Here is a 16,703-nt window from a genome sequence, read left to right as displayed (position 1 = left end):
GAAGTACTGAAAATTGAAACTGAAAAGCATATGAGCAGCATGTGCCACCTGCCATTTACAGATAACCACACACTTCAAGAGGAAAAGCCCCGCCCAGTGCCGTGTAACCGCTTTCGTCAAGAAGAAATGACATACTAAAGGCGGTTGGATTGTCGGGGACTGCGGGACCCCCCGCCCTGGCCCCCCCTGGCCCCCCCCCTGACCCCTCCCCTGGAGCGGGAGCTGCACATCGGCTGATTGGCTGCAATCTGCCGTGCATTCACAACTCGCTCGCCCCCCCCCCGCCTCGAAAACCTTCAATCAATCAGGACCACCGGCATTCAGTATTCAGTTTCTTCCAATCGGCGGTTGGCTTCATCAATAAAGCCGGAGACCCACCCCCCCCCCCCCTGAGACCCCCCCCCCCCCCTCCCTCCCCCCCATTGACTCAGAAACATTCCTTGGACCATTTCTTACAGCTACACAGCCTTGTAAATCTTTTCTCTTTTGATAAAGACATGTCGCTAATCATTTACTCGTTTTAGCACAATGTTTTTATTCATATTTTTTTTAATAATTAATTTATGTATTATTAGTTTATTATTTATTAGTTTCCCCTTGCCACACAAACAGTTTCGGATTTGACCCGTTTGTCGACGCGTGACAGTTTTTGGGGGGGGAATTCTGAAGGGAGTATTTACTGCCTCAGCTTAGCTTCGCATCAATAATAATAATAATAATAACCGAAACGTCCAAACAATAAAATTGAAATATTACAAGAGGTAATGTGTGGCGCCGGGCTCGGCGACTTCCCAGAGTCTCTGCTGGTTGCCTAGTAACCTCACTGTGATCAGACTCTGACACGAAGCCAGTACCAAAGAGGTGAACTGTGACCAAATGAACTGGTGGCTCCTAACGAATATGAAAAGCTTACTTTTGGTGGAAGCCTGGGACATCTTCACGTGCTCCTTGGTCCTCTCATTTCTACACAGAGCATGTGGTCACCCTGGATGAAGGGTGAAGAAGGGAAGAAGGCAGATGTTAACACTACTTGCTATCAACACCGGTATTGAAACAATGACCCCCCCCCCACAGCAGCCATCTAAAAAGAGATAAAAGGAGTGGGTCTGACACCTTCCCTCTGCAGGGGGGGGCACTGAGCTTCCTCTGAGGAAGACCCCGATCGGAGCGGTGATGTCACGGGGAACCAGCATGGAGACGACTGTGGACCCGGGGAGGGGGGGGGGGGGGGGCAGAAGGCGAGAGCGACCCGAAACGACACACATCAATCACTGTGTGGATAGGAAGGCCCAGTTCGTTTCCCCCACCCCCACTACAGGAAGTGTACTCCACCAGGGTCGCGAGCAGAGCGCACGACAGCATGAGGGACTGCATAGGGTGCACTTTAGCCATATGCCTAATGCATATTTATATAATTTAATAAATAATATAATTATAAATAATGTATCTCTTTAGTGTGGGTATTTATTTATTTTAGTGTCATTGTAATTATGTGGGGTGGGGGGGGCACAAGCAGCTGGGCAGATGCAGAGCAGAGTGTGCGGGTTGGGACGTTAGGGTTTGAAGACCAGTTCAAACCAGATTTAACGGGCACGTTAATCTGCTTACGTTGCACAGATCTGACTATTCAATGCACGATGCATCTTAAGCGGGGGGCCCTTCTGATTCCCGATCTTCAGCGTGACACCGGAGGGCCCGGCACGTCGCCCCCCGAAAAATCGAAGGAGTGCGCGGCCTGAATTTCTATTTTGAGATGCGCGCGTGAACACATTTCAAAATAAGAGTAACGTAATACCGCTGTAAATCTACCCGGCATTGCCATTTCACAACATACCACCCCGCGACCTCCCAGCGGCGTTGTTGGGCTCGGGCCTGGGCTGAAGATGGACACTTAAATTCTCCCAACTTTCTCCCCAGAGAGGGTTTTTTGGGAGTTTTTTTTCTCCCGTCAGGTATTAGATGAGCAACTGGATGCAAGACAGCCCAGTGAGACTGTGTTAAACTTCATGAAGAACTGAGATCTTATATGTTGTGTTGTAATTGAAGTGCACTAGTCATAAGATGGAGACGAACACCATGTATGCTGTGTTGTGTTCACTCTTTGAGGCATGAAGCCAAATGTTTCTACATAGAATGTGTTGGAATGTGAGGGAGAGATAAGACAGAGAGGTTTCAGGTTACTGCAGCAGATTCACACTTGGATGTGAAGGAGATGAACCAGGAGGAGACACTTTGAAGAAGGAGCCAATGACATTCAAATACACCCAAAAGACGCCCCCCCCCCCCCCCCCCCCGTGAATATTCAAAGGACCAAACTGGGGGAAGAACTGCAGCCGCTTTGATAAGTCACCTTTGACTTGGTCAGAGAATTCTCTATTTATCGCTGTTCACATTGTATTTCACTTTGTAAATTGTGTTCCTGATCACTTTAGTTTGTTTAGTTATTAAATACTTTTTGATTTATTTTTTTAAAGTTCGAGCCAGGTGACTCTTTTGATTCGTCGTGGTGTGATCTCCCTCCAGAACCTTAACAGTTGTCTTATTTTGAAAGTCCCTTATTGCTGAAGCATAAAAGGATGATGCTGTGGAACCTACAGGGATAACAACTCCACCAAAACCCGGCACTCTTCTTAATGTTAACAAGGAAGCACATTCCACTTTGTGAAAGGACGTGGGTGAAATTTTTGTGAAATAAATGTACGTTTGGCATTGAAATCTCCGTGTGATCTGGTGAGCTCGGCCCTGCCGGCGTAGGTGGAATAAATCCATGTGGTTTTCCAGGAGTGACACAGGCTTTTTCCAAGCAGACACTGTGACTCAGCAGCTTCATCTCGCCCCCCCCCCCCCCCTTTCTTTGGAAATCTATCTGGTTTTCATTTAATCCCAATGAAAGCGTTGTGTTTTGTTGGCAGCGGCACGTCGTTTCCAGTCAGCGTCTGCGGGGCCGCTGCCACACAGACGTGTGGGAGCACGGTTCCGTTTACCCTTCAGGGCAAAGGCCTATAAAAATAAGAAAATTGAAATACACATATCCACCATTCCTTCAGCATTGTCTTTTCCAACTAATGCCCCCTAAAGCAGAGGCTCCCGATGGAATAGGCATTATTTTTCATCTATTTAAAGCCGGATTAACCCATTTAGGAGCCTTAGGGCAAAAAGGAGCCAATGGTCCTGTACGAACCCCCCCCCCAACCCACCCCCCCCCCCTCTGTACACTGGATAAGTGTACAATAAAGGTATGAAAGTAATATCCTTTAACAACACTCATGACTAGGTAATAATGCAGGATCATGTAAATGTGTGTGTGTGTGTGTGTGTGTGTTTATCATGTGGAATGAGGCTGCTAATCCCACTTCACATATATTCTCTGCTCTTAATCGGCTAAATCTGGGAAAAATGTCCACTCGGATGCACTACACCCTGCGAGTGTGATGGAGACAGGCCACTACGGTGGGTCCATGAAACCCTCACCGGGGACATGTGGGGGGGAGATTCACTGCGGTCGGGCCTGTCGCGGGGTCTTTGCTGATGTGCATCCGCTGTATCTCAAAGCCCACGTTAAAAGCAACATCTGTGCAAAACACACATCTGTCATGCGTGCGCTTCGGCGACTCCGGCCAACTGTCTCTCAGTGATAAACGACTCCATGTTGACTTCTAACAATACATCTAATATAAAAAATGTTTTTATTGTTATCTCTGCTTGAATGTATATTATACCGAGATGGCCTGTTAAATAAATGCATGTGTGATCTAATTCCTGGAGTTGATACATGAAAATAACGCTTAGTGCACATTTGTCTGTTTAAAAGGTCTCAAGATGAGGCTGCCAGTGAAATGGATTTTAAAAAACACACTTGCAAATGAGAAATGTTAATCCTCTTTGTATATAATTACGATATGCACTCATCTGAAAATCAACTTTTCGTCCCTTAGAAATCCTGTATATCTCTATTACAGCTAATGTTCAGCAGGCAGGCTCAGCCTATTACATCATTGATATTCTTTTATTTTTATATCATATACTATAACACTACTACACTGTGACCCCAGCCGTGCCGTCATGTACAGCACATACAGCTTAAAAACGACCATTCAGAAGCTATGAAAATAAAAGTTGTGAAGTAGTCAAATACCGGGGGCCCATGTGAAACCAGATGTTGTTTTTTCATCTGTCTATGACTCTGTATGGGCCGATGATTTTAAAAGTGACGTTATTATGAGAGCAGGGAAATACAAAAAAACACTTTATTGCGTCATACCAACACGTGGTTGAACAAATGCAGCAACAAATGGTCTTACGTTTTTTTTGGTTTTTCTCCATCCAACAGAACCCAATGGCACAGATATACAAACAAAACCTCGTGCGCGTGATGTCTTGTGATCAAACGGGGCCGCAAGCCCAACAGGAAAAAAACAAAGAAAGAGAAAAAGAGAAAACCCCAAAATCTCAAACACACACGCACGCACGCACGCACGCCCACGCAGGCGTTTCCCCCCACGTTTCTAGTTCGATCGCACCCCCAAACTCACCCCAGCAGCGCGCGCGGGCAGGCGGACGAGCTTCGATCGGCGGAGCCAAGTTCACGTCGCTGGTCCGGTGGGGGGGAGGTGGCGAGGGAGGAGAGGGGGGGGGAGGTATGCAAAGGGAAACGACACCCCGCGAGAGAGAAGCGCCGGTGTGACGCGAGCGTCAAAGTTCATCATACGGACGACGAATAGCGGAAACTAGAGCGCGTGCCCGCTGCCCCGCGGGCCGCCGATCCGTGGGGAGGGTTTTTTTTTTTTTTCTGCGGCCGCACCGTTAGCGCGTGTTCCCTCCTCCCTCTCTCTCTCTCTCTGTCTCTCTCTCTCTCTCTCCTCGCAACGCAGCCACGCGCATGCGCACGCGTCGCACCGAGGAAACAGAACCAAATCTCGTGGTTTTTAAAAACGTGTAAAAACGTGTTCGACGCGGGTGGCGCCGGGCACAACATCTGGAAAGACTTTTGTGTTGGCTGGATTTTTTTTTGTTGTTAGTTGAAAACCACTGAATGTAACAGACAGTGAAGTGAAGCACGGAGGCAGACGATGGGAGATCCGATCCAAATGTAACCGATGTTGTGGATCGAGGTTGGTGACGCATCGATGTCGACGTCCGTTTCATGTTGCAACTCAGAGGGACCAAAATAAACGGAACCAATAGCACCAAAACCATTGTTTGTATTCATAACCTGTGTTCCACGTGAAGTGGGGTTAAATGAAGTGGAAAAGCTCAACTTCCCGGTTGAAAATAATAGGATTAAGTTTTTCAATGTTGTGGGGAATCTCTGGTATTTATGGCTTTATTTTGTAAACCCTCCTATGCTTTTCATACATTGAGTTCGAGTAACGGTGAACTTTAAAATAAAAGAGAGGGTTTGGATAAAAGAGATGCTCATTTTATTTAAATAGCACCCATCTGTGTCTGAACTCCTGTAGTTTTGTTTCTCCTGTCTTTCTAAAGCCACTTCACTCTCTCTGAGGAAGGGACATCTGCTGGCCCTTTATCGTGCCACAGAATCCACACCACAGGCAGACCTGTGTGATCGGTGTGTTTGGATCGGTGTGTTTGGATCGGCGTGTTTGGATCGGCGTGTTGGGATCGGTGGGTTTGGATCGGTGGGTTTGGATCGGCGTGTTTGGGTGTTTGGATCGGTGTGTTTGGATCGGCGTGTTTGGATCGGCGTGTTGGGATCGGTGGGTTTGGATCGGTGGGTTTGGATCGGTGTGTTTGGATCGGCGTGTTTGGATCGGTGGGTTTGGATCGGCGTGTTTGGATCGGTGTGTTTGGATCGGTGTGTTTGGATCAGTGGGTTTGGATCGGCGTGTTTGGATCGGTGGGTTTGGATCGGCGTGTTTGGATCGGCGTGTTTGGATCGGTGTGTTTGGATCAGTGGGTTTGGATCGGCGTGTTTGGATCGGTGGGTTTGGATCGGCGTGTTTGGATCGGCGTGTTTGGATCGGTGGGTTTGGATCGGTGTGTTTGGATCGGCGTGTTTGGATCGGTGGGTTTGGATCGGCGTGTTTGGATCGGTGTGTTTGGATCGGTGTGTTTGGATCAGTGGGTTTGGATCGGCGTGTTTGGATCGGTGGGTTTGGATCGGCGTGTTTGGATCGGCGTGTTTGGATCGGTGTGTTTGGATCAGTGGGTTTGGATCGGCGTGTTTGGATCGGTGGGTTTGGATCGGCGTGTTTGGATCGGTGGGTTTGGATCGGTGGGTTTGGATCGGCGTGTTTGGATCGGTGGGTTTGGATCGGTGGGTTTGGATCGGCGTGTTTGGATCGGTGGGTTTGGAGTGCACCTTTTGCTATCGGGGCGGCTTTTGATAAATGGCCGAGCCTTGTGTTGCACACCTAAAGACCGCCGGCTCACATCAGATCCAGGCCTTCTTCGCAGGAGCCACGTGAACTTCGACCACCCAACACATCCCAACACCATGGCAGCACACATGCAGCACACATGCAGGTAATGAACCTTTCCATGTGTGAGTAGACCTCTGCTAATTGTGATGATTTGCTCAATCTCTCCTTAATGGTAGAGATGGTAATAATCACCGAGCGGCATAATGCCCTATATGTAGACTTTTTTTTTTTTTTTTTTTAAGTTCAATCAATCAAGTATGCTTCTTGCCAGGTAGAACCAGAATCAGAAGAATCAGTGGCCACCTACACAAAGAGAAAATTCACTTATCAATTGGTGCAATATGAGAAAACAAATACGAAATATACAAGAAAAAATTAAAACAATGTAAACAGATACGTTAAAATGTTGAAAAGTATGTTAAAACATGTATGTACTATACTTACCATTCTGTCTTCTTTCCAAACTGTCTCCTACGATATATTGTTTTTCCTAAAGATTCTGCAAAGCAACTGTCCGCAGACCAAAGACAATATTGGAGTAAAAAATCTGAAAGAGCATTGCATGCATCTCGCTTTTAGTTGTTTTCATTTTCATTTAATTTGCATCAAGTAGTGGTCTCCAGAAACCACATCTGACTCAGGAAATAATGGGTGCCTTTCACTCCCTTTGCACAAAATGCAAAGAAATAATACAGATGAACAGATCCTTTTAAATAAAACTCTATGTTCAGGCTGTTTCAGACCAAACTAACTATAAAATAAATGAAAATAAACACATCATGAACACAACATAGAAGATATGTTTTTATATAGTAGGTGTTGAGAAACGACAAGTGGTGCTGCAGGTGTGGAAAACCTTGTATAACATTGTGTGTAAAAACCATCGTGCTGTTGGGACGTCCCGTCTCTGCGTGTCTCTCTGCTCTGTGCCACTCTACTGCTGCCCTCTAATCAACCCATCTGGGGCTATAATGGAGCCCAACGTACTCACCGCGGATGGAAATGTCCACATCCAGTGGTTGGGGACCACCGTGGAGACGGACAGCTGAGTGCTCAGACCGGCCCTCTCCTCTCTGTCACTTCCTGCTTCGCGCTGGAAGTGCCGACTCACAGCCGGGCTCCTGCAGCTTTACCGCTACCTGATTTCCTGGAAGTGTTTTAGCTGTTATCCTATTTACAGATACACCTTGTCTCGTCAAGAAGCTTCTAGTCAAAGAGAAACCATGACGTGTCCCCAACACAAAAAGCCTTTCAGCCAGACTTCAGACCACAGCGCCCGGGGGGATTTTTACATCCCAATGCTTCTGGAATGAAAACATCTTGCGTGTAAGCGAGACAGCTGACCACCTCCCAGGAGACTGGGGATTGTCGAGAACTCTGGTTCATCGACGAACGTAAGGAGGGACAACGACGCCAAGGTAGAGGCAGAACCCCCAAAAAGGGGGACAGCTTTATTGGGACACGGGACCAGCATGAGGTGCAACTGGAACTCGGGGACCAGGGAGACGAGAGGAACGCTGTAGGTGAAGTCCACACCTCCTTCATCCAGGTGCCCTCAAGCGCTCATGGGGAAGCGGCACCTGGAACTCACATCAAATACACACGTATGCACGAGGACACACATTCACAGGAGGACAGAGCATTACACGTAACACAAGCAGACAATAGAAATAGGCCTCGTTTATAGAGGCATCCGTAATCATAAAGACCAGCTTTATAGATAGCACGTCAGGCACATCAAATCAAACAAGGGTGTCTTTACCAAGAAATATAATCTTTAACCACAATAAGGGGAAGTTTAAATTGATGATTAACTCTGTTTTCGTAATGTACCCAGCAATTCATCACGCGATGCGCTTCTTTCCCAACAAGGCCGCGCCCTCAACGCGGACGTTATTATGACAACAACAACAAAGAAGAAAAGCCTCATAGAACCCCTGTGTCTTTCAAAGATAAAAGTGCAATTTTCACCCAACGCTGGCGACGAGGCGATAGACGGGGGTAAGTTGGAGGATGATGCAGAAAAGCGGTGGATGCAAGTGAAATCTCACAGAACACAAACGTCACGCTTGGCGGTTGGCTCTTGTTCACACTTTGTCTCGTAGTCGAGACAAGGACCAGTCAGTGGTGAATATTGTGTCTTGGTGCATTCAAACCACGAAACTAAATGTGTGGTTCACAGTAAGAGGAAACATTGAGGTGCAACTTCTGGCAAAATAAATTACACTTCCTCTGTAAAAAGTAGGTCGGTTGAGGGTGTGCCCTTCGCTGTTACGCCCTTTCTTTCACAAGAGACAAAACCTTATATTTATTCTCTTTGTTTCAGGTAAGCGCTTGCAAAACCAGACACATCTCAAACCAGTTTTTTGTTTTTTTTCACTTGCACTGCAGATTGGATTGAAGGGGAAAATTAACCACCTGGTGGAAAAAACCAAAGCTGCCCTCTTTTAATTTTGTCACTAGACGATCACATTCATTTATGGCGTTTTGCTGCCCTCTGTTGGGAACCTGATTCCTCCGCCGTGATGTACCCGAGTCGCGTGAGTGACGAGCTGAGCATACGGAGGGGAATCCTCACGCCGCGCCCCCGTCGACGGCTTCCCCCCCCCCCCCCCCCCCCCCATTTCGGTGCACGTGGGCACGCGCTGCGCCTCTCTGCAGCTGATGCACCGCGGCATCCACATCCGTGCCACGCACACACACACACACACACACACACACCACTGGCGTAACACTGGTGTGTGTAATGGCAATCACTTCTATCGCGGTCTTAAAGCACAGGTGACAAAGATGATAATGATGATGATGATGATGAACACCCTTGAGGCTTTTGTCTCTTCTCCATTGCAGTGTAATGGGGCTGTTAGTGGGGGGGTCATACTTTGACTTTGAGTGTTTGTCAGCTGCCTTCTCCACCTGCTAGAGTGGTTCAAGTGTTTTCTCCTTTTTCTCCAAGTCTTCAAGATCTAGAAGAGACAAACGAGAGGAGGTCACTGAGAACTGTGGAAATCACAATAACGACAATGCTGATTTGGACCTAGTTTGGATTCCAACTGGCGCCACCACAGACGACACGTCCGTACTCCCATTACTCACACGCGAGCACAGTCGAGGTGACGCGAGCGTAGCCCCTGTCACGGCCCCTGCCCAGGTCAATGTAGCAGTAGAACCGCAGTTCCGGAGGGTATTCAGAGTGGGGCAGCCTCTGAACCAGTGGGATGATCCGATTGGACATGGGCCCCTCGGACAGCACCTGGTGCATCATGTACTGGCACCAACCGTCCCGCAGGAAGTCAGGGGTGACGAGCAGAGCCCTCAGGTGGCTGTCGCGCACGGCCTGGCACAGCTCCGTGGAAATGGCGCCCCCTGGGCAGGCGTCCCGCTGCACCAGGAAGCACCTCAGGCTCCGGGGCGCCGCCTCCAGGAAGGAGACCAGCCGCAGAGCCTCGCTGGTGTCACTGCAGTCGGAGCTGTGGCACACCAACACGTCGTACTTTCGGCTCCATCGCAGCGGCGAGCCCGGACCAGGCCCAGGCCCAGGCTGAGGCTCGGGCCCAGGCGGTTTCGAAGGGGTCGTGCGCAGTGGCGGCGACGAAGAAGAAGAAGAAGACGGGGGTGAATTTGATGCGCTGCCGACGGGACACACTGGCTTTTTTGTGACCGTGGCCTCTTGCTCCCTGCTTGCTCCCGCTGATGAAGATAGTCTCGATTTCCAGAGTTTCTGGATCCATCCTGAAGATAAAGCATGAATACTTCTGACTACATGTTGATATCTATGAGCCCGTCCTAACGTTTAAACCCTGAAAGCACAGCATTAGTGTTCAGATGAATAATGATACAGTTGGTTACCTGGTGTCAACATCTTCATGTCTCTTCAAATCCTTCCCGTGAAAACAGTGCGAAAGACGTCATTTCTCAAAAAGGGCTTCTACGTTAATGGTAGCTGGGCAAGAAACAAAAAGTGTCAAACAATCAGTTGACAGGAAAAGAGCGCTACGCTGAATGGAAAACTTCTCACCGAGGGGACCAGCGAAGAAAGAGGAAGTCTGGCAACTGCCGAAAAGCAATTTCAGTCAAAGTTTCTAAAAGAGGTTATACTTCACTGAGCAGGCAGCTAACCATTTGTTAAACGCATGTGTATCAAGAAAATTTGACTTGATTCGGACCTGATTCGTCAACAAAAAAGACCTGCGTAGGCTGCTACTCTCTATTCTGTTCTTTTAAGAAGAAATAAGAGGAAGGGCAGCATGAATCACTGAAATCCATTCAGGCCAATTAATGGGAAGTGATGCTGTGTGATGCACATTTATTGTGTCATAAATGAACTTTCAAATGAAAGAAAGTCTTTCAACATGAAAGTCATGACTATTAGACACTATTTGCAAAGAAGAAAAAAGTTTGATGCCGAGAGGTTAATTATGTTTGGGTATTTGATGGAGAGAGAGTGTAAGTCTAAACACTAATGAACACATAGACAGTGGGATTAGAGAGCTGCTGAATCTCAACACATAATTACTTTATCGGGTCTGACCTCTCCTGAACTCTAGTTGTTCAACAGTGTTAGTGGGACTTCCCTTAATGAGCCCAATGCATCATCTGAATAACCTTTGCTGGAGTCTGTCCACAATTTTTTTTTTTTTTTTCTGCTGCTCGGCACACACTACAGCCAACATCCAATTCAAAGTTTGGAACTGAAAAAAAAGAGTTAAACGTGAAGGTTAACACACTGAACTGCAGAGAGGTGGCATACAAGTCTAGGAAAGAATCAAAATGAAACAATGTACAAACATGATATAAATATAAACAAATATATTTGCATATGACAAGGAAAAGCAGTGGAGAAGTGATCGGATTGCACAGATTTAAATGGCAGTATGATTGTGCTGAAAAAAATGAACAGTGTGGAGTTAAATAAAATGTTGAACACGTGTCGTTTCACTGCAAAAGGCCGACCTATCCTTGACCACTGGGCGGCGGTAACCGCCACAAACTGTCGGCGATCCGCCATCCAACTCAAGAGAAGAAGAAGCAGAGGCGCGTCACTTCCGGGTTTCGCGTCTGACGTGTCTAAAACAGTTTTGCTCCGGTGGCGGATTTTACCCGTGGGGGGGATTTCACATCGCTTTGACTTACATTTGGTACGATCCGTCTGTTTTGCAGAGCATGAGCCGCGGCTTTAAATGTTCACATAGCCACGAGCTCTTGTCTCATCTTTTGTTTTCCTCCCCCGCCGTGTGTGTGTGTTTCATTACTCCAGATACGCGGTGTCAAGATGCTAGACTTCTTCACCATCTTCAGCAAAGGGGGGATAGTGCTGTGGTGTTTCCAGGGAGCCGGGGTCACGGAATCCTTCACCGGGCCTGTCAACGCTTTGATCCGCTCCGTGATCCTCCAGGTGGGCCACGGCGACGTCTCCGAACGGCCGGGACCGGCGTCCCTGTCTGCAATTCTGACACTATGCCTTTAGCAGCTAATGCTAATGCTAACCGGTAACCCGTAGCCTCGTTGCGCAACGCGTCACTTTGCCAACTTAAACAAGTGGTCCTCGCTCCGTGAATAGCCATCAAATCCTCATGTAACGCGTTTTGGCCCATTTTTTCTTTCTTTTTTTTTTAAATACAATGTGTGCTGCCGTGATTTGGAAGACGCGTCAGGCTAGCTTAGCTTAGGTGACGTTAGCCGGGACGCCATGTGAGCCTCTCGAGCTCCTGTTGACATATGTCACCGCTGTTTGTGATGTTACAGGAGCGCACCGGGAACAATTCCTACAACCACGAGGGCCTCAGTCTGAAATACAAACTCGACAATGAGTTCGAGTTGATTTTTGTGGTAAGTCTCCCAACCAGCAAAACCTGCGACTGATGTTGAATGTAGTTTCAAAACCTTTTTTGTTGTTGTTTTTGTCCTCCTCTTGTCTCCGTCCAGGTGGGCTTTCAAAAGATCCTGACGCTGACGTACGTGGACAAATTCATAGATGACATCCAGCTGCATTTTCGGGATCGTTATAAGAATGAGCTGGAGCACAAGGGCGCTCTGAGGCTAATCAACAGCAGCTTTGAATTTGAGGATGACTTCCAGGTGCTTCTCAGGTAGAGACCGAGAAGTTTCTCTTCCCCCCCCCCCCCTCCTCCCCTCGCATGCCCGAAGAACCCCACGAGCGCCTGATTACACGACGTAAAGCTGCGTCGTTGTCGTGTCTGACGTGCATCCAATGTTTCCGTCCAGAGAGGCGGAGGAGAGCAGCAGAGCTCGGGGCCCCGACCGCATGCGGAGCTTTAAGGAGTCCGAGAAATCCCAAAAAACTGTGAAGTCTATGATTGAGACCAAGGGAGGGGAAAAGGTCAAGGAGCCGGGTGGCAAGAAGAGTAAAAATACCAAAAAGGAGGGTAGGTGCTGTTTTGTAGTGCTTCTTCTGAAACGTCTAGGCAGTGTGACATTTACTCGAGTCTCCATCCAAACCTTTGAAATATTCCTTCTTTTTTTTTTGTTTTTGTTTCCGGGCATCATCTCTCAGCTGAGCCTGTCGTGGTGGATCAAGTGAAGGCCCCGTCCCCCGGGCGCAAGCCGGTTGAGAACGGTAACCAGGGCTACACCGCCGAGGAGATCGTGCAGAAGAAGCGCGAGGAGTTCATTCGCAAGCGCACGTTGGCTCCCGCCGAGAAAGCCACGTAAGGGACGACTTTTTTAACGATGGGATGGCGCGTGTGTGGAAAATAGATGCAAGAAAATGCTTTGTCGCATTTGCAGGCTCATCTCTTGATTTTTTTTAATCCTGCTCTTCTGTCGTCGTCGTCGTCCTCCTCCTCCTCCTCCTCGCAGGAAGTCCCCAAAACCTCAGAAGCCCAGGGAGAAGCAGATGCGTGTCTGGGACATGGGCGGCAGCAGCACCAAGGCGCTGGACTACAGCGGAAGCAACGGAGATCACGCCATGAATGGTGGCAAACAGCAGCAGGATGCACATTTTGACCTGGTAGGTTTCCCCCCCCCCCCCCCCCCATTCACTTCAGCTAAGAAAAACACAAGTGTACCAGGCCAATTGATATTGTTCTGTTTCAGGGAATGCAGCTGAGCTCCATGAAGGGGGAGCTGCCCTCTGTGGACTACGAGTCCAGTGAGGAGGAAGAAGAGGAGGAGGAGCAAGAGGAGGAGAGGGTGGTTGTCAATAAACCAAGCAAGAAAATGTAAGTATTTACGTCTTGCACTGTTCATATCTTCGTTTAAAAAAAAAGAGAAGCAATTTTTAGCTTTAAATGTCAAATTTAGAATTCCCCAGCTTTGTTTTTTTTCTGTTTCAGCTCCAGCAAGAGTGGCGGTTTTGGGGGTATGTTCGGGATGCTGAAGGGCCTGGTGGGCTCCAAGAGCCTGAGCAGAGAGGACATGGAGTCAGTACTGGAGAAGATGAAGGACCACCTCATCGGTAGGACCCCTCTCTCTGTCTCTGTCTGTGGGTTTTCCTGCCCGCCGCTCATTCTTCTCATTTATGACCCCCGCAGCGAAGAATGTAGCAGCCGACATCGCCTACCAGCTCTGTGACTCAGTAGCCAAAAAACTGGAGGGCAAAGTGATGGGCACATTCACCAGTAAGTACTCCTCCGCTCGCCCACTTTCTTAAATCTGTCTTTGAATGCAGTGCAACGTGCATCACGTCCTCCTGAGAGCCCCGGTCCACGGGCTGCGATTACAGTATTACGTTTTCCCCAACAGTCTGATTATTGAAGTAAGATCATAAGAGGATCACCCCCTTTCAATGCCATCTACACAGGATGCAATTTAATACCTGTAAACACCCAGCATGTTGTAAAGGTAAATAACGTGGCGATGCAAGTGTAGCCAGATGGGATCATTGGTGTCTGTGAATGCATGACTCAGGGCAAAGCTGACTCGTTTTGGGGGTGTCTGCGCGCGCGCGCGCGTGTGTGTGTGTGTGTGTGTGTGTGTGTGTGTAGCTGTGGCCTCGACGGTAAAGCTGGCCCTGCAGGACTCCCTGGTGCAGATCCTGCAGCCCAAGCGAAGGGTGGACATCCTGAGAGACGTCATGGAGGCCCAGAACCAGCGGCGGCCCTTCGTCGTGACTTTCTGCGGCGTCAACGGCGTCGGAAAGTCCACCAACCTGGCCAAGGTGAGAGGTCCTTGTCCTTTATTCATTGTTCCTGTGGTCGGCTCACGATTCATCCACACTCATGTGTGTGTGTGTGTGTGTGTTTGGCCTGGTGGTGGCCTTGTGGTCTTGTTGCAGCTCTGTTAGTAGAGCAGGGGGATTAGAAATGGTTTTCAAATAGTTGCACTGAAGGCGGAGTGAGGCTCTTTCATGTGACTTCTAAATCTTGGGTTAATGCATGATGGAAACTTGAATGTCCAACACTTCACCTAAATCTCTGTGAAATAAAGTCTCTTTACCAATTCCTCCGAGCGAAAAATTTGAGGAGTTTCTTACAAACAAAAAGGGCCAATTCCTTGAGACTAAACAGAAAGCACATCCCTGATATCTATAGATATTTAAATACTTTCATCAGTGGTACATTGTCTCAATCGCCATCATGTCATCTCCTCTTTAAAATCTTAGTGATTCAAGTGTATACAATAGTTATTATAGTATCAACATATTGGATGAAATATCTTTTTAGTGTTATTATTGTTAATACATCAAACTCCAATTACAGATTCATGGATAGCCATATATTTACGAACTATTTCAGGGGTGGTAGTATAACTTGATGATTGTACTTAAGCAATTTAAACACTTTTAAAACGAGTGCTTATCAGGCAGACCTTGAATGAATGTTAAAAGTGCATTCTTTAATCAGTATTTTGGCCCTCGTCCTCTGCAGATCTCCTACTGGCTGATCGAGAACGGCTTCACGGTGCTGATCGCGGCCTGCGACACGTTCCGCGCCGGCGCCGTGGAGCAGCTGCGCACTCACCAGCGCCGCCTGAACTCCCTGCACCCCCCCGAGCAGCACGGGGGACGCCCGATGGTCCAGCTCTATGAGAAGGGCTACGGCAAGGACGCCGCCGGGATCGCCATGGAGGCCATCGCCTACGGTACGACGCGCGCTCTCTCTCTCTCCCTTAACGATTCGACGTTGGCCCACTTCTGGAGGTCACACGCAAATACCTTCTGCCCTTTGACCCCCCAGCCCGCAACCAGGCCTTCGACGTGGTGCTGGTGGACACGGCCGGGCGCATGCAGGACAACGCGCCGCTCATGACCGCCCTGGCCAAGCTCATCGCGGTCAACATGCCCGACCTCGTGCTGTTTGTCGGAGAGGCTCTGGTGGGCAACGAGGCGGTTGACCAGCTGGTGAGGCCGAGCTCAGCTTCTTAGAATTATGCGGTCACCTGCTAGAACTGGTATTTTAAAAAAAAGAAAAGTTTTATATTGTTCTTAAACTGTCCAGCAGAGGTCAGTGTTTCCCCCCATTGAATAACTCCTCTGGTTTCTTCTCCAGGTAAAGTTCAATCAGGCTCTGGCCGACAACTCGATGACCGACAAGCCCCGCCTCATCGACGGGATCGTTCTCACCAAGTTTGACACCATCGACGACAAGGTACCCGACCACGTGTCCGCCAAAGGACCTCCTGATTGGCTGGATCTTTTCGCTTACACTTGTACGTCCTCCCCCCCCGACAGGTCGGCGCTGCCATCTCCATGACCTACATCACGGGACAGCCCATCGTGTTTGTGGGCACGGGGCAGACCTACAACGACCTGCGTAGCCTCAACGCCCGCGCCGTGGTCAGCGCCCTGATGAAGGCGTGAGATGTTCCAGCCCCGCTAACCTGCCTTCTCCCTCGTCCTCCTGTCCAGCTCTCTCTCTCGCTACGCCATGCACAGGACTTTATTCTCCACAGAAAAGGGCTGGTGTGTACTTTGAATGACTAAAAAGAAAATGCCAGACTTTACCCCCTTTAGTTCCTTTCTAGGGCTGCATTGAGTACCTCAGAGCGGTCGCATCCAGATGACATTTTAGCTGACTAAGTGGACGTAGACTGTACATCTCATCGCTTTACTGGTGCACACAGTAAAGACTTGGAAAATGGCATTCTGTCACTACGTCAGGTGGTGAAGGTGACCCGGGGGTTGCTTATTTGTCTCCCGGTGGGACAGTCCGGGCATTTCAGACTGCACTTCCCATGTGTTTTTTTGAGCTTCTGTGGGCCTTTTAATTTGTAATTCACAAGAGGAAATAGTCTTAAATGTCTCCTGCCCCCCCTTCTTAATTTGTGGTAGTGCAATATGAAAGAATCAAGCGTTAAAACGGGAGAATTGAGCTAATTTATGAGAATGTAACACTTTCTAAATAAAGCTGAGATATGCTG

At 48.5% G+C, this 16,703-nt stretch overlaps 2 protein-coding genes across 2 annotated transcripts; one reads left to right on the top strand and one right to left on the bottom strand.

Moving 5' to 3' along the window:
* Window positions 1-9,003: 9,003 nt before the first annotated feature.
* Window positions 9,004-10,567, bottom strand: tirap (toll-interleukin 1 receptor (TIR) domain containing adaptor protein). Its single transcript, XM_037460924.2, has 3 exons — window positions 10,233-10,567; window positions 9,480-10,115; window positions 9,004-9,349 (listed from the first exon to the last, which is right to left on the bottom strand). Exons 1-3 carry the CDS (start codon window positions 10,249-10,251, stop codon window positions 9,303-9,305), a joined length of 702 nt encoding a protein of 233 aa, XP_037316821.1. The 5' UTR covers window positions 10,252-10,567; the 3' UTR covers window positions 9,004-9,302.
* An 822-nt stretch (window positions 10,568-11,389) lies between these two features.
* On the top strand, window positions 11,390-16,701 carry srpra (SRP receptor subunit alpha). The gene is made up of 15 exons (XM_037461174.2): window positions 11,390-11,521; window positions 11,641-11,778; window positions 12,129-12,212; window positions 12,309-12,472; window positions 12,609-12,769; window positions 12,898-13,051; window positions 13,203-13,353; window positions 13,440-13,564; window positions 13,679-13,800; window positions 13,877-13,963; window positions 14,330-14,502; window positions 15,212-15,425; window positions 15,521-15,684; window positions 15,833-15,931; window positions 16,015-16,701. Exons 2-15 carry the CDS (start codon window positions 11,656-11,658, stop codon window positions 16,141-16,143), a joined length of 1,950 nt encoding a protein of 649 aa, XP_037317071.2. The 5' UTR covers window positions 11,390-11,521; window positions 11,641-11,655; the 3' UTR covers window positions 16,144-16,701.
* The last annotated feature ends 2 nt before the right edge of the window (window positions 16,702-16,703 follow it).

This window comes from Pungitius pungitius, chromosome 3 (genome assembly GCF_949316345.1).
Source record: "Pungitius pungitius chromosome 3, fPunPun2.1, whole genome shotgun sequence".
Lineage (NCBI taxonomy): Eukaryota > Metazoa > Chordata > Actinopteri > Perciformes > Gasterosteidae > Pungitius > Pungitius pungitius.
The sequence above is the reverse complement of the archived record's forward strand: the minus strand, read 5'-3'. Positions and strand labels throughout refer to the sequence as shown.